The sequence below is a fragment of the Oncorhynchus nerka genome, linkage group LG14 (genome assembly GCF_034236695.1).
Source record: "Oncorhynchus nerka isolate Pitt River linkage group LG14, Oner_Uvic_2.0, whole genome shotgun sequence".
In the NCBI taxonomy this organism is placed as follows: Eukaryota; Metazoa; Chordata; class Actinopteri; order Salmoniformes; family Salmonidae; genus Oncorhynchus; species Oncorhynchus nerka.
Window position 1 is genome coordinate 858,627 of NC_088409.1, and position 26,742 is coordinate 885,368.

Consider the following 26,742-nt stretch of genomic DNA (forward strand, 5'->3'; position numbering starts at 1 on the left):
TGACTCTGGGTCAGTAGATAAAGGACCTCATCTGACTCTGGGTCAGTCGATAAAGGGCCTCATCTGACTCTGGGTCAGTAGATAAAGGACCTCATCTGAATCTGGGTCAGTAGATAAAGGGCTTCATCTGACTCTGGGTCAGTAGATAAAGGACCTCATCTGACTCTGGGTCAGTAGATAAAGGACCTCATCTGACTCTGGGTCAGTAGATAAAGGACCTCATCTGACTCTGGGTCAGTAGATAAAGGACCTCATCTGACTCTGGGTCAGTAGATGCCAAAACCCCCTTTAGTGTCCTTTTAACTCTAAAGATGATGAATGTGTGTCAACTCAAATCAATCGGATCATGTTAATGTGAATGAGAGTTGAAGATGGACAAAGAAGAGAGTCTTTATTGATGACTGTGGGTGTTAGTCTTGATAGTGGGTTCGATTCCTGGGACCACCCAGAAGTAAAATGTTTGTGTCTTTGCATAAAAGGGTGTGTTAGATAGTATATATTGTTATTATAGTGGGGGCTGACTAGGTGAGGGCTGTGTGATTATAGTGGTTCACCAGGTCTTGTGAGGGGAAGAACGTGGAACGTGGAACCCCCAGACGTCCATGTTGTCATTTGTGCATGAACTAGTTTTCTGTCTGTGTACAGCTCCTACCAAAATACAGCCTGGGTTGTCACGGTTACCACTGTTGGCACCAGCAACAGCGTACAAGGATGGAGAGTGTGGGTGGAAGACGCGTGGCGTCCTGGCTCCACAGCGCCCTGTCCTCTCCTCTCGTTTCTTCCCCTGTTCCTCCCTTCTCTCTGGGAGGGTCAATCGTGGCGTCCTGGCTCCACAGTGCCCTGTCCTCTCCTCTCGTTTCTTCCCCTGTTCCTCTCTTCTCTCTGGGAGGGACGTGGCGTCCTGGCTCCACAGTGCCCTGTCCTCTCCTCTCGTTTCTTCCCCTGTTCCTCTCTTCTCTCTGGGAGGGTCGTGGCGTCCTGGCTCCACAGTGCCCTGTCCTCTCCTCTCGTTTCTTCCCCTGTTCCTCCCTTCTCTCTAGGAGGGTCAACCCTGGGAGGGTCCTGGCTCCACAGCGCCCTGTCATCTCCTCTCGTTTCTTCCCCTGTTCCTCCCTTCTCTCTGGGAGGGTCGTGGCGTCCTGGCTCCACAGCGCCCTGTCCTCTCCTCTCGTTTCTTCCCCTGTTCCTCCCTTCTCTCTGGGAGGGTCTACCGTGGCGTCCTGGCTCCACAGTGCCCTGTCCTCTCCTCTCGTTTCTTCCCCATTTCCTCCCTTCTCTCTGGGAGTGTCGTGGCGTCCTGGCTCCACAGCGCCCTGTCCTCTCCTCTCGTTTCTTCCCCTGTTCCTCCCTTCTCTCTGGGAGGGTCGTGGCGTCCTGGCTCCACAGCGCCCTGTCCTCTCCTCTCGTTTCTTCTCCTGTTCCTCCCTTCTCTCTGGGAGGGTCTCTGTGTGTGTCCCATCCCTCTACTCTCCTGTCCTTCAAGGGGGCAGCAGGGGTCTCAGGCTGGTTATAGTCTCTCTATGTCCTTGTATTTCTTTCTCAGTATGGACACCTGGTCTTTAAACAACACCGGGTCTAGACGCATATTAGAGTGCACCAGGGGCATGCTGCCAAACCAGCTGGCAAATTTATTCATGCAGCTCTGTCGCTGGGCAAAGTGGTCTGGGTCGGCCCACCGAGACGCTCTAGAGGTCTGTAGGGAGAGAGAGAGAGAGAGAGGGGGAGAGAGAGAGAGAGGGGGGAGAGAGAGACAGAGAGAGAGAGAGAGACAGAGAGAGAGAGAGAGAGAGAGAGATTAGTACTGATGGATTCATAATGTTACCAATTAAAGTTGATGGTTTTACTGTAGTTATTGGTTTGTTTATTTGTTTCAGGCCAGAAACCAAATCTATTTACGCAACAATAAGAAACATCAATAACAACGCAGGTGGAACCTGTGGCGTCTGTTGAAGTCATCAGGAACATTAAAGGAAATAAAAAATAACATTAAAAAGCCACGGCACTTCCTGTGCACTTCCTGTGCGCTTCCTGTGCACTTACTGAGAAATGGGAAATAAATAAAGAATGATCTTTATCACCATTTTCCCCTACAGATATGGTACAGAAGCCAGGGACTCAAAGCCAGAGTTGTTCCTGAGAAGGCTCAAATTCAATGTTAATAAATTAAATGTTATTGTACCCTGCATCTGAAAAGTTAGTTGGATGTGTTTGTGTAAACTCCTCTATGCTCTTGTCACGCCCTGACCATAGAGAGCCTGTTATTCTCTATGTTGGTTAGGTCGGGGTGTGACTAGGCTGGGTCATCTAGGTAATTATATATCTATTTTGGCCTGGTATGATTCCGCAATCAGAGGCAGCTGTTTATCGTTGTCTCTGATTGGTTGATCATATTTAGGCAGCCATTTCCCCTTTGTGCTTTGTGGGATCTTGTCTAGGTATTGTTGCCTGTGAGCACTACTCCCTGAGCTTCACGTTTCGTTTGGTCGCTTTGTTTTTTGTTTTTGTTATGAGTTCTCTCTTCCTAATAAAAAGGATGAAAACATACCAAAATGTATGTTGAAAATGGATGAAAATAAACTGTTCGCTGCTCTGGCCCCCCAATGGTGGAACAAACTCCCTCACGACGCCAGGACAGCGGAGTCAATCACCACCTTCCGGAGACACCTGAAACCCCACCTCTTTCAGGAATACCTAGGATAGGATAAAGTAATCCTTCTCACCCCCCCTTAAAAGACCTAGATGCACTATTGTAAAGTGGCTGTTCCACTGGATGTCATAAGGTGAATGCACCAATTTGTAAGTCGCTCTGGATAAGAGCGTCTGCTAAATGACTTAAATGTAAATGTAAATGTACCACGCTACTCCTTTATGACGACCGTGACAGCTCTATAGTAATATCTCCTGTTGTACCTAAGCAGACCAAACGGGAAAGACCAGAAAGACCTCACCTGCACCATCATAGTCTCCTTGTACTGTTTCTTCTGGGTGACCTTGATGGGCGGCAGCTTGGTGACGGCTGACACCAGAAAGTTCATCAGGATGTCTTCACAGTTAGACAGCTGGTCCACCAGGTCCCTCAGACTAGCCGGCAGGTAACTGGTGTACAGGTAGTGGTAATATCTACAGGTAAAGACAGGTAGTGGTAATATCTACAGGTAAAGACAGGTAGTGGTAATATCTACAGGTAGTGGTAATATCTACAGGTAAAGACAGATAGTGATAATATCTCCAGGTAGTGGTAATATATACAGGTAGTGGTAATATCTACAGGTAGTGGTAATATCTACAGGTAAAGACAGGTAGTGGTAATATCTACAGGTAGTGGTAATATCTACAGGTAGTGGTAATATCTACAGGTAAAGACAGGTAGTGGTAATATCTACAGGTAGTGGTAATATCTACAGGTCGTAGTAATATCTAAAGGTAAAGACAGGTAGTGGTAATATCTACAGGTAGTGGTAATATCTACAGGTAGTGGTAATATCTACAGGTAAAGACAGGTAGTGGTTATATCTACAGGTAGTGGTAATATCTACAGGTAGTGGTAATATCTACAGGTAGTGGTGATATCTACAGGTAGTGGTAATATCTACAGGTAAAGACAGGTAGTGGTAATATCTACAGGTAGTGGTAATATCTACAGGTAGTGGTAATATCTACAGGTAGTGGTAATATCTACAGATAAAGACAGGTAGTGATAATATCTCCAGGTAGTGGTAATATATACAGGTAGTGGTAATATCTACAGGTAGTGGTAATATCTACAGGTAGTGGTAATATCTACAGGTAAAGACAGGTAGTGGTAATATCTACAGGTCGTGGTAATATCTACAGGTAAAGACAGGTAGTGGTAATATCTACAGGTAGTGGTAATATCTACAGGTAAAGACAGGTAGTGGTAATATCTACAGGTAGTGGTAATATCTACAGGTAAAGACAGGTAGTGGTAATATCGACAGGTAGTGGTAATATCTACAGGTAGTGGTAATATCTACAGGTAAAGACAGGTAGTGGTAATATCTACAGGTAAAGACAGGTAGTGGTAATATCTACAGGTAGTGGTAATATCTACAGGTAGTGGTAATATCTGCAGGTAAAGACAGGTAGTGGTAATATCTACAGGTAGTGGTGATATCTACAGGTAGTGGTAATATCTACAGGTAGTGGTAATATCTACAGGTAAAGACAGGTAGTGGTAATATCTACAGGTAGTGGTAATATCGACAGGTAGTGGTAATATCTACAGGTAGTGGTGATATCTACAGGTAGTGGTAATATCTACAGGTAGTGGTAATATCTACAGGTAAAGACAGGTAGTGGTAATATCTACAGGTAGTGGTAATATCTACAGGTAGTGGTAATATCTACAGGTAAAGACAGGTAGTGGTGATATCTACAGGTAGTGGTAATATCTACAGGTAGTGGTAATATCTACAGGTAGTGGTAATATCTACAGGTAAAGACAGGTAGTGGTAATATCTACAGGTAGTGGTAATATCTACAGGTAAAGACAGGTAGTGGTAATATCTATAGGTAAAGACAGGTAGTGGTAATATCTACAGGTAGTGGTAATATCTACAGGTAGTGGTAATATCTACAGGTAAAGACAGGTAGTGGTAATATCTACAGGTAGTGGTAATATCTACAGGTAGTGGTAATATCTACAGGTAAAGACAGGTAGTGGTAATATCTACAGGTAGTGGTAATATCTACAGGTAGTGGTAATATCTACAGGTAGTGGTAATATCTACAGGTAAAGACAGGTAGTGGTAATATCTACAGGTAGTGGTAATATCTACAGGTAGTGGTAATATCTCCAGGTAGTGGTAATATCTACAGGTAGTGGTAATATCTACAGGTAGTGGTAATATCTACAGGTAAAGACAGGTAGTGGTAATATCTACAGGTAGTGGTAATATCTACAGGTAGAGGTAATATCTCCAGGTAAAGACAGGTAGTGGTAATCTCTACAGGTAGTGGTAATATCTACAGGTAGTGGTAATATCTACAGGTAAAGACAGGTAGTGGTAATATCTACAGGTAGTGGTAATATCTACAGGTAGTGGTAATATCTACAGGTAGTGGTAATATCTACAGGTAAAGACAGGTAGTGGTAATATCTACAGGTAGTGGTAATATCTACAGGTAGTGGTAATATCTACAGGTAAAGACAGGTAGTGGTAATATCGACAGGTAGTGGTAATATCTACAGGTAGTGGTAATATCTACAGGTAAAGACAGGTAGTGGTAATATCTACAGGTAGTGGTAATATCTACAGGTAAAGACAGGTAGTGGTAATATCTACAGGTAGTGGTGATATCTACAGGTAGTGGTAATATCTACAGGTAGTGGTGATATCTACAGGTAGTGGTAATATCTACAGGTAGTGGTAATATCTACAGGTAGTGGTAATATCGACAGGTAGTGGTAATATCTACAGGTAGTGGTGATATCTACAGGTAGTGGTAATATCTACAGGTAAAGACAGGTAGTGGTAATATCTACAGGTAGTGGTAATATCTACAGGTAGTGGTAATATCTACAGGTAGTGGTGATATCTACAGGTAGTGGTAATATCTACAGGTAGTGGTAATATCTACAGGTAAAGACAGGTAGTGGTAATATCTACAGGTAGTGGTAATATCTACAGGTAAAGACAGGTAGTGGTAATATCTACAGGTAGTGGTAATATCTACAGGTAGTGGTAATATCTACAGGTAAAGACAGGTAGTGGTAATATCTACAGGTAGTGGTAATATCTACAGGTAGTGGTAATATCTACATGTAGTGGTGATATCTACAGGTAGTGGTGATATCTACAGGTAGTGGTAATATCTACAGGTAAAGACAGGTAGTGGTAATATCTACAGGTAGTGGTAATATCTACAGGTAAAGACAGGTAGTGGTAATATCTACAGGTAGTGGTAATATCTACAGGTAGTGGTAATATCTCCAGGTAAAGACAGGTAGTGGTAATCTCTACAGGTAGTGGTAATATCTACAGGTAGTGGTAATATCTACAGGTAAAGACAGGTAGTGGTAATATCTACAGGTAGTGGTAATATCTACAGGTAGTGGTAATATCTACAGGTCGTGGTAATATCTACAGGTAAAGACAGGTAGTGGTAATATCTACAGGTAGTGGTAATATCTACAGGTAAAGACAGGTAGTGGTAATATCTACAGGTAAAGACAGGTAGTGGTGATATCTACAGGTAGTGGTAATATCTACAGGTCGTGGTAATATCTACAGGTAAAGACAGGTAGTGGTAATATCTACAGGTAAAGACAGGTAGTGGTAATATCTACAGGTAGTGGTAATATCTACAGCTAGTGGTAATATCTACAGGTAGTGGTAATATCTACAGGTAAAGACAGGTAGTGGTAATATCGACAGGTAGTGGTAATATCTACAGGTAGTGGTAATATCTACAGGTAGTGGTAATATCTACAGGTAAAGACAGGTAGTGGTAATATCTACAGGTAAAGACAGGTAGTGGTAATATCGACAGGTAGTGGTAATATCTACAGGTAGTGGTAATATCGACAGGTAGTGGTAATATCTACAGGTAAAGACAGGTAGTGGTAATATCTACAGGTAAAGACAGGTAGTGGTAATATCTACAGGTAGAGGTAATATCTACAGGTAGTGGTAATATCTACAGGTAGTGGTAATATCTACAGGTCGTGGTAATATCTACAGGTAGTGGTAATATCTACAGGTCGTGGTAATATCTACAGGTAAAGACAGGTAGTGGTAATATCTACAGGTAGTGGTAATATCTACAGGTAAAGACAGGTAGTGGTAATATCTACAGGTAGTGGTAATATCTCCAGGTAGTGGTAATATCTCCAGGTAAAGACAGGTAGTGGTAATGTCTAGAGGACAGGTAACATTAGTTGGGAGTCAGAGTTCATTCAGCTCCCCTATAGCTGTTTTGATATGAAACAGTGAAAGCTGAGGGCTCAACGGTATCCCGATCCTACTCCTGGAGAGCTAACTACCCTCCTGCCCCGTTTTGTTTCAGCCCTAATTTAACAAACCAGATTCTTCTCACCTGTGGTATATAGCAGCTCCTGTCAGGACCATAGAGTAGTCGTTGGTCCACTTGGAGGTGTAACCCCACCTCTCCTTGTTGCTGTCCCAGAAATGACTCCTGGCCGGGTATCCCACAATCCTCTCTGGGAAACTCTGCCACACCGTGAAAGCAAAGTCCACCTGCAAAAACGGGAGAGAGTGGTTTAACATTGAGCACCTATAGCTCGTAATACAACTACAGTATATGATGCAATCCTTCCATTCAGCTCATCTGTTGTGACAGTGCATCCAGCATATATATATGAAGTTGACAGTTTTTGTAATTTATATAAAAGGGTGAACACCGGTTATCTGCATTGTGTCTCACCCACCACCCGCCAACCCCTCTTTTACACTACTGCTGCTCTCTGTTCATCATATATGCATAGTCACCTTAACCATATCTACATGTACATACTACCTCAATCAGCCCGACTAACCAGTGTCTGTATATAGCCTGTCTTTTTACTGTTGTTTAATTTCTTTACCTACCTATTGTTCACCTAATACCTTTTTTGCACTATTGGTTGAAGCCTGTAAGTAAGTATTTCTCTTTAGGGTCGACTACACCTGTTGTATTCAGCATTTCACTGTAAGGTCTACTACACCTGTTGTATTCAGCATTTCACTGTAAGGTCTACTACACCTGTTGTATTCAGCGCACGTGACAAATAAACTCTGATTTGATTTGAGATCTGGGCCTAAAATAGAACCCTGTGGTACCCCCTTTAGTTTACATACGGTAACAAACTCCTGGCAGTAACTCACCTCAGTAGTAGAGAGAACTGGGCCTAAAATAGAACCCTGTGGTACCCCCTTTAGTTTACATACGGTAATAAACTCCTGGCAGTAACTCACCTCAGTAGTAGAGAGAACTGGGCCTAAAATAGAACCCTGTGGTACCCCCTTTAGTTTACATACGGTAATAAACTCCTGGCAGTAACTCCCCTCAGTAGTAGAGAGAACTGGGCCTAAAATAGAACCCTGTGGTACCCCCTTTAGTTTACATACGGTAATAAACTACTGGCAGTAACTCCCCTCAGTAGTAGAGAGAACTGGGTCTAAAATAGAACCCTGTGGTACCCCCTTTAGTTTACATACGGTAATAAACTCCTGGCAGTAACTCACCTCAGTAGTAGAGAGAACTGGGCCTAAAATAGAACCCTGTGGTACCCCCTTTAGTTTACATACGGTAATAAACTACTGGCAGTAACTCACCTCAGTAGTAGAGAGAACTGGGCCTAAAATAGAACCCTGTGGTACCCCCTTTAGTTTACATACGGTAATAAACTCCTGGCAGTAACTCACCTCAGTAGTAGAGAGAACTGGGCCTAAAATAGAACCCTGTGGTACCCCCTTTAGTTTACATACGGTAATAAACTCCTGGCAATAACTCACCTCAGTAGTAGAGAGAACTGGGCCTAAAATAGAACCCTGTGGTACCCCCTTTAGTTTACATACGGTAATAAACTCCTGGCAGTAACTCACCTCAGTAGTAGAGAGAACTGGGCCTAACATAGAACCCTGTGGTACCCCCTTTAGTTTACATACGGTAATAAACTCCTGGCAGTAACTCACCTCAGTAGTAGAGAGAACTGGGTCTAAAATAGAACCCTGTGGTACACCCTTTAGTTTACATACGGTAATAAACTCCTGGCAGTAACTCACCTCAGTAGTAGAGAGAACTGGGCCTAAAATAGAACCCTGTGGTACCCCCTTTAGTTTACATACGGTAATAAACTACTGGCAGTAACTCACCTCAGTAGTAGAGAGAACTGGGCCTAAAATAGAACCCTGTGGTACCCCCTTTAGTTTACATACGGTAATAAACTCCTGGCAGTAACTCCCCTCAGTAGTAGAGAGAACTGGGCCTAAAATAGAACCCTGTGGTACCCCCTTTAGTTTACATACGGTAATAAACTCCTGGCAGTAACTCACCTCAGTAGTAGAGAGAACTGGGCCTAAAATAGAACCCTGTGGTACCCCCTTTAGTTTACATACGGTAATAAACTACTGGCAGTAACTCACCTCAGTAGTAGAGAGAACTGGGCCTTAAATAGAACCCTGTGGTACCCCCTTTAGTTTACATACGGTAATAAACTCCTGGCAGTAACTCACCTCAGTAGTAGAGAGAACTGGGTCTAAAATAGAACCCTGTGGTACCCCCTTTAGTTTACATACGGTAATAAACTCCTGGCAGTAACTCACCTCAGTAGTAGAGAGAACTGGGCCTAAAATAGAACCCTGTGGTACCCCCTTTAGTTTACATACGGTAATAAACTCCTGGCAGTAACTCACCTCAGTAGTAGAGAGAACTGGGCCTAAAATAGAACCCTGTGGTACCCCCTTTAGTTTACATACGGTAATAAACTCCTGGCAGTAACTCACCTCAGTAGTAGAGAGAACTGTATCCTCGTCCAGACTCAGAACGGCGTCTGTTGGTATTGTGTCATAGGGCAGGAAACGACTGCTCATCACCTGAAGACACAGCAACAAACAGTAGGGCTCGTCACTGCAACAACAATCAATACAAGTACCTAGATATCTGAGAACAATCAATACAAGTCACTAGATATCTTGGAACAATCAATAAGGGTCACTAGATATCTTGGAACAATCAATAAGGGTCACTAGATATCTCAGAACAATCGATACAAGTCACTAGATATCTGAGCACAATCGATACAAGTCACTAGATATCTGAGCACAATCGATACAAGTCACTAGATATCTGAGCACAATCAATACAAGTCACTAGATATCTTGGAACAATCAATAAGGGTCACTAGATATCTTGGAACAATCAATAAGGGTCACTAGATATCTCAGAACAATCGATACAAGTCACTAGATATCTTGGAACAATCAATAAGGGTCACTAGATATCTGAGCACAATCAATACAAGTCACTAGATATCTTGGAACAATCAATAAGGGTCACTAGATATCTCAGAACAATCGATACAAGTCACTAGATATCTGAGAACAATCGATACAAGTCACTAGATATCTGAGAACAATCAATACAAGTCACTAGATATCTGAGAACAATCAATACAAGTCACTAGATATCTGAGAACAATCAATACAAGTACCTAGATATCTGAGAACAATCAATACAAGTCACTAGATATCTGAGTACAATCAATACAAGTACCTAGATATCTGAGAACAATCAATACAAGTCACTAGATATCTTGGAACAATCAATACAAGTCACTAGATATCTTGGAACAATCAATAAGGGTCACTAGATATCTCAGAACAATCGATACAAGTCACTAGATATCTGAGCACAATCGATACAAGTCACTAGATATCTGAGAACAATCGATACAAGTCACTAGATATCTTGGAACAATCAATACAAGTACCTAGATATCTGAGAACAATCAATACAAGTACCTAGATATCTGAGCACAATCGATACAAGTCACTAGATATCTTGGAACAATCAATAAGGGTCACTAGATATCTTGGAACAATCGATATAAGTACCTAGATATCTGAGAACAATCAATACAAGTACCTAGATATCTGAGCACAATCGATACAAGTCACTAGATATCTGAGAACAATCGATACAAGTCACTAGATATCTGAGAACAATCAATACAAGTCACTAGATATCTGAGAACAATCAATACAAGTCACTAGATATCTGAGAACAATCAATACAAGTACCTAGATATCTGAGCACAATCGATACAAGCCATTAGAATGTGCTGACTTGGGCTACATTTAGACTTTTAGACCATTAGAATGTGCTGACTTGGGCTACATTTAGACTTTTAGACCATTAGAATGTGCTGACTTGGGCTACATTTAGACTTCTCTATCTACAGGTAGTGGTAATATCTACAGGTAGTGGTAATATCTACAGGTAGTGGTAATATCTACAGGTAGTGGTAATATCTACAGGTAGTGGTAATATCTACAGGTAAAGACAGGTAGTGGTAATATCTACATTTCAACTTCTCTCTGTATCCATCAGCACATTGATGTATGTGAAGCTATAGGGGAAGAGGACTCACCTTGCTCTCTCCATCTATGACCAGGACAGGTACTGAGGACTCACCTTGCTCTCTCTATCTATGACCAGGACAGGTACGGCGGTGGCAGGCCAGCGGTGTTTGGCCGGGAGGGGCTTGTCACAGTTCCATAGGACGATCACCTGGAAAAATATGACATACATTTAAACATGAAATTACGTTTTCTTTCGGATGGATTATATCACAACCAAAAGCTACTACATTTAATCCTAGTAAAATGTCCCTGTTTTAGGTCAGTTAGGATCACCAATTTATTTATTTTTTAAATGTGAAATGTCAGAATAATAGTAGAGAGAATGATTTATTTCAGCTTTTATTTCTTTCATCACATTCCCAGTGGGTCAGAAGTGTACATACACTCAATTAGTATTTGGTAGCATTGCCTTTAAATTGTTTAACATGGGTCAAATGTTTCGGGTAGCCTTCCACAAACTTCTCACAATAAGTTGGATGAATTTTGGCCCATTCCTCCTGACAGAGCTGGTGTAACTGAGTCAGGTTTGTAGGCCTCCTTGCTCGCACACGCTTTTTCAGATCTGCCCACAAATTTTCTATAGGATTGAGGTCAGGGCTTTGTGATGGCCACTCCAATACCTTGACTTTGTTGTCCTTAAGCCATTTTGCCACAACTTTGGAAGTATGCTTGGGGTCATTGTGCATATGGAAGACCCACTTGCGACCAAGCTTTAACTTCCTGACTGATGTCTTGAGATGTTGCTTCAATATATCCACATTTTCCTCCCTCATGATGCCATCTATTTTGTGATGCGCACCAGTCCCTCCTTCAGCAAATCCCCCCACAACATGATGCTGCCACCCCCGTGCTTCACGGTTGGGATGGTGTTCTTCAACTTGCAAGCCTCCCCCTTTTCCCTCCAAACATATCGATGGTCATTATGGCCAAACAGTTCTACTTTTGTTTCATCAGACATTTCTCTACAAAGTACGATCTTTGTCCCCATGTGCAGTTGCAAACCGTAGTCTGGCTTTTTTATGGTGGTTTTGGAGCAGTGGCTTCTTCCTTGCTGAGCGGCCTTTCAGGTTATGTCAATATCGGACTCATTTTACTGTGGATAAAAGTACTTTTGTATCTGTTTCCTCCAGCATCTTCACAAGGTCCTTTGCTGTTGTTCTGGGATTGATTTGCACTTTTCGCACCAAAGTCGTTCATCTCTAGGAGACAGAACGATCTCCTTCCTGAGCGGGATGAAGGCTGTGTGGTTCCATGGTGTTTATACTTGCTTACTATTGTTTGTACAGATGAACATGGTACCTTCAAGTGTTTGGAAATTGCTCCCAAGGATGAACCAGACTTGTGGAGGTCTACAATTTTTGTTCTGAGGTCTTGGCTGATTTATTTTGATTTTTCCCATGATGTCAAGCAAAGAGGCACTGAGTTTGAAGATAGGCCTTGAAATACATCTACAGGTACACCTCCAATTGACTCAAATGATGTCAATTAGCCTATCAGAAGCTTCTAAAGCCATGACATCATTTTCTGGAGTTTTCCAAGCTGTTTAAAGGCAACTTAGTGTATGTAAACTTCTGACCCACTGGAATTGTGACACCGTGAATTATAAGTGAAATAATATGTCTGTAAACAATTGTTGGGAAAATTGCTTGTGTCATGCACAAAGTAGATGTCCTAACCGACTTGCCAAAACTATAGTTTGTTAATTAACAAGAAATTTGTGGAGTGGTTGAACAACGAGTTTTAATGACTCCAACCTAAGTGTATGTAAACTTCCGACTTCAACTGTATATGAATTATGATAACCTGATATAAAAGAACACATTCACGTAACATTGATAAAGGTGCAGGTTTTCCTACTTACAGAGCATGTAGAGGTCTGTAGTTTTTATCATAGGTGCTTTGTAAGTAGGAAAACCTGCAAAATCGGGCAGTGTATCAAATACTTGTTCTCCCCACTGTATATGGGTGACAACATGACATGTGCAACACAGACATATAATTATACATCTAAACTCAAAATAACAAGGTTCTTGTTGCAGAAGGAGTTATATTTCTGGGTTCATTCTATCAATGCCAACCACTTACAGCATGGCGCTATCAATGCCAACCACGTACAGCATGGCGCTAGCTGTTACCTAGACAAAAGTACTGAGACTTGGCCGGCCTGCCACCAGAGGAGCCAAAAATCTACTTTCTACAAGGTTAGGTTGCTGAGTGATTTCTGGGTTCATTCTTATGACTCATGATGAGCACATATGGGCATGTGGTGCTGGGAGTGACCTGGGCACAGTGTTGAGATGTGAGTTAGTTAGTCTACCTGGACACAGTGTTGAGATGTGAGTTAGTTAGTCTACCTGGACACAGTGTTGAGATGTGAGTTAGTTAGTCTACCTGGACACAGTGTAGAGGTGTGAGTCAGTTAATCTACCTGGACACAGTGTTGAGATGTGAGTTAGTTAGTCTACCTGGACACAGTGTTGAGGTGTGAGTCAGTTAGTCTACCTGGACACAGTGTAGAGGTGTGAGTCAGTTAGTCTACCTGGACACAGTGTTGAGATGTGAGTTAATCTACCTGGACACAGTGCTGGGATGTGAGTTAGTCTACCTGGACACAGTGTTGAGATGTGAGTTAGTTAGTCTACCTGGATACAGTGTTGAGATGTGAGTTAGTTAGTCTACCTGGACACAGTGTTGAGATGTGAGTTAGTCTACCTGGACACAGTGCTGGGATGTGAGTTAGTCTACCTGGACACAGTGTTGAGATGTGAGTTAGTTAGTCTACCTGGACACAGTGTTGAGATGTGAGTTAATCTACCTGGACACAGTGTTGAGATGTGAGTTAGTTAGTCTACCTGGACACAGTGTTGAGATGTGAGTTAATCTACCTGGACACAGTGTTGAGATGTGAGTTAGTTAGTCTACCTGGACACAGTGTTGAGATGTGAGTTAGTTAGTCTACCTGGACACAGTGTAGAGGTGTGAGTTAGTTAATCTACCTGGACACAGTGTTGAGGTGTGAGTTAGTTAGTCTACCTGGACACAGTGCTGAGATGTGAGTTAGTTAGTCTACCTGGACACAGTGCTGAGATGTGAGTTAGTTAGTCTACCTGGACACAGTGTTGAGATGTGAGTTAGTTAGTCTACCTGGACACAGTGTTGAGATGTGAGTTAGTTAGTCTACCTGGACACAGTGTTGAGATGTGAGTTAGTTAGTCTACCTGGACACAGTGTAGAGGTGTGAGTTAGTTAATCTACCTGGACACAGTGTTGAGATGTGAGTTAGTCTACCTGGACACAGTGTTGAGATGTGAGTTAATCTACCTGGACACAGTGTTGAGATGTGAGTTAGTTAGTCTACCTGGACACAGTGTTGAGATGTGAGTTAGTCTACCTGGACACAGTGTTGAGATGTGAGTTAATCTACCTGGACACAGTGTTGAGATGTGAGTTAATCTACCTGGACACAGTGTTGAGATGTGAGTTAATCTACCTGGACACAGTGTTGAGATGTGAGTTAGTCTACCTGGACACAGTGTTGAGATGTGAGTTAGTCTACCTGGACACAGTGCTGGGACTTGGCGACAGCCACCAGTAGCTTGAGGATGGGCTGAGACTGGGAGACCAGGGGAGTCACAGCATGGATGATCGCCGTGAACTTGGGACGAGGCTTGATACCTGAAACGCAGCCAAATAACAACAATATTCACTACATCAGAGCCACTTCCAGTCGTCCGTGCATACATTTATGAGTGTGCATGATCCCTGCAGGAATTGAACCTTTACAACCCTGGCACGGCTAACGCCAATGCTCTTACCTACTGAGATGCACAGGACGAATGTCAAAGTCAACAATGTTCTCTAGATTATTTATATATTAACACCAAAGATGCTGGAAATGTGTCCCTCCTTGCATCTCATCATGATGCCTTGTTTCAGGCACAGTCTAGTGTAACAGTTTAACTTTAGACCGTCCCCTCGCCCCGACCCGGGCGCGAACCAGGGACCCTCTGCACACATCAACAACAGTCACCCCTCGAAGCATCGTTACCCATCGCTCCACAAAAGCCGCGGCCCTTGCAGAGCAAGGTGAACTACTACTTCAAGGTCTCAGAGCAAGTGGTGTCACCGATTGAAAAGCTATTTAGCGCGCAACGCCGCTAACTAAACTAGCCGTTTCACATCCGTTACACTAGCAGGGACTTCGGTTGAAAATTAGCCGGCTGGCTAAAACCGGCACTTTTACTGAAACGTTGATTAATGTGCACTGTCCCTGTAAAAAAAAAAAATCAATTCAACTCAACAGTGATATAGCCAATGAATACAGTAGCTAACTGCCAGTCAGAATATTAAACACTAGGATCGTTCCTCATTCTCCCAATCCAGTATCCCCCCCCCCACCCCCTCGGTGACCAGAGCACAACTCAGCTCGTCTCTCCGATGGGTTGAAAGTCATCAGGGACTGAGAGAGAAAAGAGTAGCTGTTTCTTTTCACCCATAAATAAGTCTGTGTGACAGCGGGTGCTCGATGAGCTCCAGCCGTAGTTTCATCTGGCTCCCAATTTAATTTGTGTGGGGTGGGGTGGGGGGGGGGGGGGGTATCAACGATTGCGTCAGTCACCGGGTTAACTTAACGACCTTCCAAGACGAAGGTTAGAGTTTTGTTTCCCGAATCGTGATCTGGAGGAAGCTCTGTAGAGTGGTCACTAGCTGGCACAGCCCCAAAGTCATACAATCTGGATTTAACCCTAACCTTAACCACACTGCTAACCCTAATGCCTAACCCTAACCACACTGCTAACCCTAATGCCTAACCTTAACCACACTGCTAACCCTAATGCCTAACCCTAACCTTAACCACACTGCTAACCCTAATGCCTAACCTTAACCACACTGCTAACCCTAATGCCTAACCTTAACCACACTGCTAACCCTAATGCCTAACCCTAACCACACTGCTAACCCTAATGCCTAACCCTAACCTTAACCACACTGCTAACCCTAATGCCTAACCTTAACCACACTGCTAACCCTAATGCCTAACCCTAACCTTAACCACATTGCTAACCCTAATGCCTAACCCTAACCACACTGCTAACCCTAATGCCTAACCTTAACCACACTGCTAACCCTAATGCCTAACCCTAACCTTAACCACACTGCTAACCCTAATGCCTAACCCTAACCCTAACCACACTGCTAACCCTAATGCCTAACCCTAACCCTAACCACACTGCTAACCCTAATGCCTAACCCTAACCCTAACCACACTGCTAACCCTAATGCCTAACCCTAACCACACTGCTAACCCTAATGCCTAACCCTAACCTTAACCACACTGCTAACCCTAATGCCTAACCCTAACCTTAACCACACTGCTAACCCTAATGCCTAACCCTAACCACACTGCTAACCCTAATGCCTAACCCTAACCACACTGCTAACCCTAATGCCTAACCCTAACCACACTGCTAACCCTAATGCCTAACCCTAACCCTAACCACACTGCTAACCCTAATGCCTAACCCTAACCACACTGCTAACCCTAATGCCTAACCCTAACCACACTGCTAACCCTAATGCCTAACCTTAACCACACTGCTAACCCTAATGCCTAACCCTAACCTTAACCACACTGCTAACCCTAATGCCTAACCCTAACCACACTGCTAACCCTAATGCCTAACCCTAACCACACTGCTAACCCTAATGCCTAACCTTAACCACACTGCTAACCCTAATGCCTAACCCTAACCACACTGCTAACCCTAATGCCTAACCTTAACCCTAACCACACTGCTAACCCTAATGCCTAACCCTAACCTTAACCACACTGCTAACCCTAATGCCTAACCCTAACCACACTGCTAACCCTAATGCCTAACCCTAACCACACTGCTAACCCTAATGCCTAACCCTAACCTTAACCACACTGCTAACCCTAATGCCTAACCCTAACCCTAACCACACTGCTAACCCTAATGCCTAACCCTAACCACACTGCTAACCCTAATGCCTAACCCTAACCTTAACCACACTGCTAACCCTAATGCCTAACCTTAACCACACTGCTAACCCTAATGCCTAACCTTAACCACACTGCTAACCCTAATGCCTAACCCTAACCTTAACCACACTGCTAACCCTAATGCCTAACCCTAACCACACTGCTAACCCTAATGCCTAACCCTAACCCTAACCACACTGCTAACCCTAATGCCTAACCCTAACCCTAACCACACTGCTAACCCTAATGCCTAACCCTAACCTTAACCACACTGCTAACCCTAATGCCTAACCCTAACCACACTGCTAACCCTAATGCCTAACCCTAACCTTAACCACACTGCTAACCCTAATGCCTAACCTTAACCACACTGCTAACCCTAATGCCTAAACTTAGATTAAGACCAAAAAGCACATTTTCTTCCCATGAATTCTTACAATATAGACCATTTTGACTTTGTGGCAGAAATGACTCAGTACTGCATCCAGGACAAGACTCATCCTAATAAATGACGTTAACCTGCTCTCAAGTCGGTGTGTGTGTGTGTGTGTGTGTGTGTGTGTGTGTATTGTATCAATACAATTGGAAAAGCAAAAACAGAGATACAACCTGGACACCAAATCATCCACTTTAAAGGACCTCATCCAGCCGTCTGAATTACCCCTGGACACCAAATCATCCACTTTAAAGGACCTCATCCAGCCGTCTGAATTACCCCTGGACACCAAATCATCCACTTTAAAGGACCTCATCCAGCCGTCTGAATTACCCCTGGACACCAAATCATCCACTTTAAAGGACCTCATCCAGCCGTCTGAATTACCCCTGGACACCAAATCATCCACTTTGAAGGTCCTCATCCAGCCGTCTGAATTACCCTCAGACACCAAATCATCCACTTTGAAGGTCCTCATCCAGCCGTCTGAATTACCCCTGGACACCAAATCATCCACTTTGAAGGACCTCATCCAGCCGTCTGAATTACCCCTGGACACCAAATCATCCACTTTGAAGGTCCTCATCCAGCCGTCTGAATTACCCCTGGACACCAAATCATCCACTTTGAAGGGCCTCATCCAGCCGTCTGAATTACCCCTGGACACCAAATCATCCACTTTAAAGGACCTCATCCAGCCGTCTGAATTACCCTGGACACCAAATCATCCACTTTGAAGGTCCTCATCCAGCCGTCTGAATTACCCCTGGACACCAAATCATCCACTTTGAAGGGCCTCATCCAGCCGTCTGAATTACCCCTGGACACCAAATCATCCACTTTAAAGGACCTCATCCAGCCGTCTGAATTACCCCTGGACACCAAATCATCCACTTTGAAGGTCCTCATCCAGCCGTCTGAATTACCCTGGACACCAAATCATCCACTTTGAAGGACCTCATCCAGCCGTCTGAATTACCCCTGGACACCAAATCATCCACTTTGAAGGGCCTCATCCAGCCGTCTGAATTACCCTGGACACCAAATCATCCACTTTGAAGGGCCTCATCCAGCCGTCTGAATTACCCCTGGACACCAAATCATCCACTTTGAAGGTCCTCATCCAGCCGTCTGAATTACCCCTGGACACCAAATCATCCACTTTAAAGGACCTCATCCAGCCGTCTGAATTACCCCTGGACACCAAATCATCCACTTTGAAGGACCTCATCCAGCCGTCTGAATTACCCCTGGACACCAAATCATCCACTTTGAAGGGCCTCATCCAGCCGTCTGAATTACCCCTGGACACCAAATCATCCACTTTGAAGGTCCTCATCCAGCCGTCTGAATTACCCCTGGACACCAAATCATCCACTTTAAAGGTCCTCATCCAGCCATCTGAATTACCCCTGGACACCAAATCATCCACTTTGAAGGGCCTCATCCAGCCGTCTGAATTACCCCTGGACACCAAATCATCCACTTTAAAGGACCTCATCCAGCCATCTGAATTACCCCTGGACACCAAATCATCCACTTTAAAGGACCTCATCCAGCCGTCTGAATTACCCCTGGACACCAAATCATCCACTTTGAAGGACCTCATCCAGCCGTCTGAATTACCCCTGGACACCAAATCATCCACTTTGAAGGACCTCATCCAGCCGTCTGAATTACCCCTGGACACCAAATCATCCACTTTAAAGGACCTCATCCAGCCGTCTGAATTACCCCTGGACACCAAATCATCCACTTTAAAGGACCTCATCCAGCCGTCTGAATTACCCCTGGACACCAAATCATCCACTTTGAAGGTCCTCATCCAGCCATCTGAATTACCCCTGGACACCAAATCATCCACTTTGAAGGACCTCATCCAGCCATCTGAATTACCCCTGGACACCAAATCATCCACTTTGAAGGACCTCATCCAGCCGTCTGAATTACCCCTGGACACCAAATCATCCACTTTAAAGGACCTCATCCAGCCATCTGAATTACCCCTGGACACCAAATCATCCACTTTGAAGGACCTCATCCAGCCGTCTGAATTACCCTCAGACACCAAATCATCCACTTTGAAGGACCTCATCCAGCCGTCTGAATTACCCCTGGACACCAAATCATCCACTTTGAAGGACCTCATCCAGCCGTCTGAATTACCCTGGACACCAAATCATCCACTTTGAAGGGCCTCATCCAGCCGTCTGAATTACCCCTGGACACCAAATCATCCACTTTGAAGGTCCTCATCCAGCCGTCTGAATTACCCCTGGACACCAAATCATCCACTTTGAAGGTCCTCATCCAGCCGTCTGAATTACCCTGGACACCAAATCATCCACTTTGAAGGACCTCATCCAGCCGTCTGAATTACCCCTGGACACCAAATCATCCACTTTGAAGGTCCTCATCCAGCCGTCTGAATTACCCTCAGACACCAAATCATCCACTTTGAAGGTCCTCATCCAGCCATCTGAATTACCCCTGGACACCAAATCATCCACTTTGAAGGTCCTCATCCAGCCATCTGAATTACCCCTGGACACCAAATCATCCACTTTGAAGGTCCTCATCCAGCCATCTGAATTACCCCTGGACACCAAATCATCCACTTTGAAGGTCCTCATCCAGCCATCTGAATTACCCTGGACACCAAATCATCCACTTTGAAGGGCCTCATCCAGCCATCTGAATTACCCCTGGACACCAAATCATCCACTTTGAAGGGCCTCATCCAGCCGTCTGAATTACCCCTGGACACCAAATCATCCACTTTGAAGGACCTCATCCAGCCGTCTGAATTACCCTGGACACCAAATCATCCACTTTGAAGGGCCTCATCCAGCCGTCTGAATTACCCCTGGACACCAAATCATCCACTTTGAAGGGCCTCATCCAGCCGTCTGAATTACCCCTGGACACCAAATCATCCACTTTAAAGGTCCTCATCCAGCCGTCTGAATTACCCCTGGACACCAAATCATCCACTTTGAAGGTCCTCATCCAGCCGTCTGAATTACCCCTGGACACCAAATCATCCACTTTGAAGGTCCTCATCCAGCCATCTGAATTACCCTCAGACACCAAATCATCCACTTTGAAGGTCCTCATCCAGCCATCTGAATTACCGCTGGACACCAAATCATCCACTTTTGAGAGACCTTTGGAGATTATTCCACAAGTGTATGGTAGTAGGCTGATATGTGACTTCCCAGAATATACAACGAACACACAATATTGCTAACGGATGTGATACGCATCTATATAAGGGAGCACATGAATGTAGAAGAGTGTCATCAACAATCAGTGTTATTGACTATGTTTGTTTTACTCCATGTGTAACTCTGTGTTGTTGTTTACTCCGTGTGTAACTGTGTTGTTGTTTACTCCGTGTGTAACTCTGTGTTGTTGTTTACTCCGTGTGTAACTCTGTGTTGTTGTTTACTCCGTGTGTAACTCTGTGTTGTTGTTTACTCCGTGTGTAACTCTGTGTTGTTGTTTACTCCGTGTGTAACTCTGTGTTGTTGTTTACTCCGTGTGTAACTCTGTGTTGTTGTTTACTCCGTGTGTAACTCTGTGTTGTTGTTTACTCCGTGTGTAACTCTGTGTTGTTGTTTACTCCGTGTGTAACTCTGTGTTGTTGTTTACTCCGTGTGTAACTCTGTGTTGTTGTTTACTCCGTGTGTAACTCTGTGTTGTTGTTTACTCCGTGTGTAACTCTGTGTTGTTGTTTACTCCGTGTGTAACTCTGTGTTGTTGTTTACTCCATGTGTAACTCTGTGTTGTTGTTTACTCCGTGTGTAACTCTGTGTTGTTGTTTACTCCGTGTGTAACTCTGTGTTGTTGTTTACTCCATGTGTAACTCTGTGTTGTGGTTTCTGTCGCACTGCTTTGCTTTATCTTGGCCAGGTTGCAGTTGTAAATGAGAACTTGTTCTCAACTAGCCTACCTATTAAATAAAGGTGAAATAAAATAAATAAATAAAATATAAAATACAGATTAATCTACATTTCTCTCCCCCGTTTTACCAATGTAATTTACAGAAATGGTAAAAGGACTGGGCCTAAAATAGAGGCTTTTGGTACACTCTTTTGTAATGTCCTGGAAACCAGATTTTACAACCATCCGCGTTAACGTTCTGGGTACTCTTTAACAGATGGTGACAAGACTCACCGACATGTAGCTTGGCGTAGTGGAAGATCTGAGCAATACAAGTGGGAGCATGTAGATGCTCGTGGAACAACACCACACGTTATGTTACAGTAGGACTCACCTGGCTTTGGAGAGCGGGGAAGTCTACCAGATAGGAGGTTTAAATGGGGAACTGAACAGGGCCTAAAATAGAACCTTGCGGTACCCCTGTCGTAATGCCCGGAGAACCAAATTCATGACCATCCACATGGATGAACTTCGATGCACATTTGAGATCTATCTGAAGATAGTTGCAGGACTCACCTAGCTTGGCATAGTGGAAAGGGAAGTCTCCCAAGTATGAGGAGTACTGAGGCAGGGAGTAGAGACCTCCGGGAAGACTGTTCCACATCAGGTTACTACGGGCTGCATGCTGGAGCACCCGGTCATGGATGATCTGGTGCAGGGAGAGAAACAGAGTCAAATCAACAATAGTAATAATCAAAGCTGCTAACAAGACAATTCACTGGTCGAGGATTACCTGAACCCTCAAGAGGCACCCAAGCAGAGCTACGTCCAAGAAGGCTTCTGAGTAGCTCTCTGACAAACACCTGTTACTACTAGTAGTACTAGTACTAGTAGTTAATGGTAGTAATAGTAGTGGTAGTAATAGTAATAGTAGAAGTAGTAGTAATAGTAGAATTAGTAGCAGTAGTAGTAGTAGTAGCAGTAGTAGTAGTTGTAGTAATAGAAGTAGTAATAGTATTAGTAGTAATAGTAGTAGTAATAGTAATAGTAGTAGTAGTAATAGTAGTAGTATCAGTAGTAGTAGTAGCAGTAATAGTAGTAGTAGTCATAGTATTAGTAGCAGTAGTAGTAGTAGTAGTAGTAGTAGTAGTAGTAGTAGTAGTAGTAGTAGTAATAGTAGCAGTAGTAGTAGCAGGAGCAGCAGTATACGGTCCTCTTACCTCTAGTGTTGTGAGTACTATCCTCTCTACAGAAGAGAAGTAGGCCTCCCACAGGAACTGGGTCTGCTGTCTGAGAGACAAGATGTTGTCCTGGTGAATGGAACGCACCGTAGACGGAATCTGGAACAACAGAACTACAGTCAGAACGAGTGACAGTGACGTGATCTGTCAATCAAACAGTCAGAGACACTGGACATGTTAAACAGACCATTCAGTCATATAGACCACTTAGTCATATAGACCATTCAGTCAAATAGACCATTCAGTCAAATAGACCATTCAGTCAAACAGACCATTCAGTCAAACAGACCATTCAGTCAAATAGACCATTCAGTCAAATGGACCATTCAGTCAAATGGACCATTCAGTCAAATGGACCATTCAGTCAAATAGACCATTTAGTCAAATAGACCATTTAGTCAAATAGACCATTCAGTCAAATGGACCATTAAGTCAAATAGACCATTCAGTCAAATAGACCATTCAGTCAAACAGACCATTCAGTCAAACAGACCATTCAGTCAAACAGACCATTCAGTCGAGTTAGCGTTCGTTACCTGGTGAACACAGGATTATAATATCTACGTCACCTGAAGTAGCAGTCGTTCGTCCCCGATCACAGCTGCTGTGTTCCAGTGGATGATCTCCGAGAAGGGCATCTCCCAGCCGTTACTGAGTATCACAGGTACACAGGCAGCCTGCAGGCCGACACACAGGCAGGGTAGCCTAGTGGTTAGGCGTTGGGACTAGTAACCGGGAAGGTTGCAAGTTCAAATCCCCGAGCTGACAGTACAAATCTGTCGTTCTGCCCCTGAACAGGCAGTTAACCAACTGTTTCTAGGCAGTCATTGAAAATAAGAATTTGTTCCTAACTGACTTGCCTAGTTAAATAAAGGTTTTTAAAAAATAAAAAAAAACAGTAATGACTATACTGGGACTGGAGGAGTTACTATCCTTGGTAAACATGTCACTGTTATGACAGAGCCTAATAGTAGTGTATTATGGTGCTTGTGTCAACACTATTCTCTAACACAATGAGGACACCACTAGTATTGTGTCTAGTTCCATGAGGACAGGACAGGACACCACTAGTATTGTGTCTGGTTCCATGAGGACAGGACACCACTAGTATTGTGTCTGGTTCCATGAGGACAGGACACCACTAGTATTGTGTCTGGTTCCATGAGGACAGGACACCACTAGTATTGTGTCTGGTTCCATGAGGACAGGACAGGACACCACTAGTATTGTGTCTGGTTCCATGAGGACAGGACACCACTAGTATTGTGTCTGGTTCCATGAGGACAGGACACCACTAGTATTGTGTCTAGTTCCATGAGGACAGGACACCACTAGTATTGTGTCTGGTTCCATGAGGACAGGACACCACTAGTATTGTGTCTGGTTCCATGAGGACAGGACACCACTAGTATTGTGTCTGGTTCCATGAGGACAGGACACCACTAGTATTGTGTCTAGTTCCATGAGGACAGGACAGGACACCACTAGTATTGTGTCTGGTTCCATGAGGACAGGACACCACTAGTATTGTGTCTGGTTCCATGAGGACAGGACACCACTAGTATTGTGTCTGGTTCCATGAGGACAGGACAGGACACCACTAGTATTGTGTCTGGTTCCATGAGGACAGGACACCACTAGTATTGTGTCTAGTTCCATGAGGACAGGACACCACTAGTATTGTGTCTGGTTCCATGAGGACAGGACACCACTAGTATTGTGTCTGGTTCCATGAGGACAGGACACCACTAGTATTGTGTCTGGTTCCATGAGGACAGGACACCACTAGTATTGTGTCTGGTTCCATGAGGACAGGACACCACTAGTATTGTGTCTAGTTCCATGAGGACAGGACAGGACACCACTAGTATTGTGTCTGGTTCCATGAGGACAGGACACCACTAGTATTGTGTCTGGTTCTATGAGGACAGGACACCACTAGTATTGTGTCTGGTTCCATGAGGACAGGACACCACTAGTATTGTGTCTGGTTCCATGAGGACAGGACACCACTAGTATTGTGTCTAGTTCCATGAGGACAGGACAGGACACCACTAGTATTGTGTCTGGTTCCATGAGGACAGGACACCACTAGTATTGTGTCTGGTTCCATGAGGACAGGACACCACTAGTATTGTGTCTGGTTCCATGAGGACAGGACAGGACACCACTAGTATTGTGTCTGGTTCCATGAGGACAGGACACCACTAGTATTGTGTCTGGTTCCATGAGGACAGGACACCACTAGTATTGTGTCTAGTTCCATGAGGACAGGACACCACTAGTATTGTGTCTGGTTCCATGAGGACAGGACACCACTAGTATTGTGTCTGGTTCCATGAGGACAGGACACCACTAGTATTGTGTCTGGTTCCATGAGGACAGGACACCACTAGTATTGTGTCTGGTTCCATGAGGACAGGACACCACTAGTATTGTGTCTAGTTCCATGAGGACAGGACAGGACACCACTAGTATTGTGTCTGGTTCCATGAGGACAGGACACCACTAGTATTGTGTCTGGTTCCATGAGGACAGGACACCACTAGTATTGTGTCTGGTTCCATGAGGACAGGACAGGACACCACTAGTATTGTGTCTGGTTCTATGAGGACAGGACAGGACACCACTAGTATTGTGTCTGGTTCCATGAGGACAGGACACCACTAGTATTGTGTCTAGTTCCATGAGGACAGGACACCACTAGTATTGTGTCTGGTTCCATGAGGACAGGACACCACTAGTATTGTGTCTGGTTCCATGAGGACAGGACAGGACACCACTAGTATTGTGTCTGGTTCCATGAGGACAGGACACCACTAGTATTGTGTCTGGTTCCATGAGGACAGGACACCACTAGTATTGTGTCTAGTTCCATGAGGACAGGACAGGACACCACTAGTATTGTGTCTGGTTCCATGAGGAGAGGACACCACTAGTATTGTGTCTGGTTCCATGAGGACAGGACAGGACACCACTAGTATTGTGTCTGGTTCCATGAGGACAGGACACCACTAGTATTGTGTCTGGTTCCATGAGGACAGGACAGGACACCACTAGTATTGTGTCTGGTTCCATGAGGACAGGACAGGACACCACTAGTATTGTGTCTGGTTCCATGAGGACAAGAGGAAGTGAAAGCAGTGTGTCCCTGATGTCCCAGTACTAATGACACTAATGCAGTCCCTGCCTGCCTGCCGAACCATCTAATAATGCAAATTATCGTCAGCAAAACAACAGAGAAATCATCCCGGTCATGTGATCAGTGGTTTGGGGCTTTAAAACACGCTGAGCCATCTGGCCGTCTGTTTCTGCAGCAGATCTTTCTACTTCCTTTCAGCTGTAATAGCAGATGGACCATTTTATTCACGCACCGCACAGCAAGACATTACCTGTGAACTCTAGTCATTAAAATAGCCTAATTCATTCCACTGCCAAGGACTCAAATTGCTCAAATAAATAAAAATGGTAAACAAAAGACTATGTTTCATTTGAGCCTATTAGAATGTGTAAATGTGTATGCAAATGTATTTGTTTATGTGCGTGTGCGTGTGCGTGTGTGTCACTCTCTGTGCTCCACTGTCTCTGTGTCCAAATAGAGGCTCCATGATTGAGGCCAGGTCATCTGATGCAGCACTCCATCACTCTCCTTCTTGGTCTGGGTCTTCATTTCCTGAGGCGGTCCTCATGAGAACCAGTTTCATCATAGCGCTTGATGGTTTTTTGCGACTACACTCGAAGAAACTTTCAAAGTTCTTGAAATTCTCCGGATAGACTGACATTTGTGTCTTAAGTAACGATGGACTGTCATTTCTCTTTGCTTATTTAAGCTGTTCTTGCCATAATATGGACTTGGTCTTTTACCAAATAGGTCTATCTTCTGTATACCCCACCTACCTTGTCACAACACAACTGATTGGCTCAAACTCATTTAACACTTTTTTGGTTACTACATGATTCCATATGTGTTATTTCATAGTTTTGATGTCTTCACTACTATTCTAAAATCTAGAAAATAGTAAAAAAATAAAGAAAAGCCCTTGAATGAGTAGGTGTGTCTAAACATTTGAC

The 26,742-nt window shown here is 44.0% G+C and overlaps 1 protein-coding gene across 1 annotated transcript; it reads right to left on the reverse strand.

The window, feature by feature from the left end:
• LOC135574924 (exostosin-1a-like) lies at positions 1-26,341 on the reverse strand. Its single transcript, XM_065027045.1, has 10 exons — positions 26,238-26,341; positions 23,241-23,376; positions 22,651-22,770; positions 22,007-22,139; positions 14,662-14,780; positions 11,141-11,253; positions 9,468-9,591; positions 7,060-7,220; positions 2,949-3,120; positions 1-1,693 (listed from the first exon to the last, which is right to left on the reverse strand). Exons 1-10 carry the CDS (start codon positions 26,339-26,341, stop codon positions 1,508-1,510), a joined length of 1,368 nt encoding a protein of 455 aa, XP_064883117.1. The 3' UTR covers positions 1-1,507.
• Positions 26,342-26,742: the final 401 nt, after the last annotated feature.

Excerpts from the sequence above, each read along its gene's own strand:
- LOC135574924 (XM_065027045.1), bottom strand. The coding sequence starts at position 26,341 with ATGAAGACCCAGACCAAGAAGGAGAGTGATGGAGTGCTGCATCAGATG. Across the intron at positions 23,377-26,237 it reads GAGACAGTGGAGCACAGAGA|GCTACCCTGCCTGTGTGTCG; the intron begins GTGACACACACG and ends CCTAACCACTAG. Across the intron at positions 14,781-22,006 it reads TTTCCACTATGCCAAGCTAG|GTATCAAGCCTCGTCCCAAG; the intron begins GTGAGTCCTGCA and ends GCTGCGTTTCAG.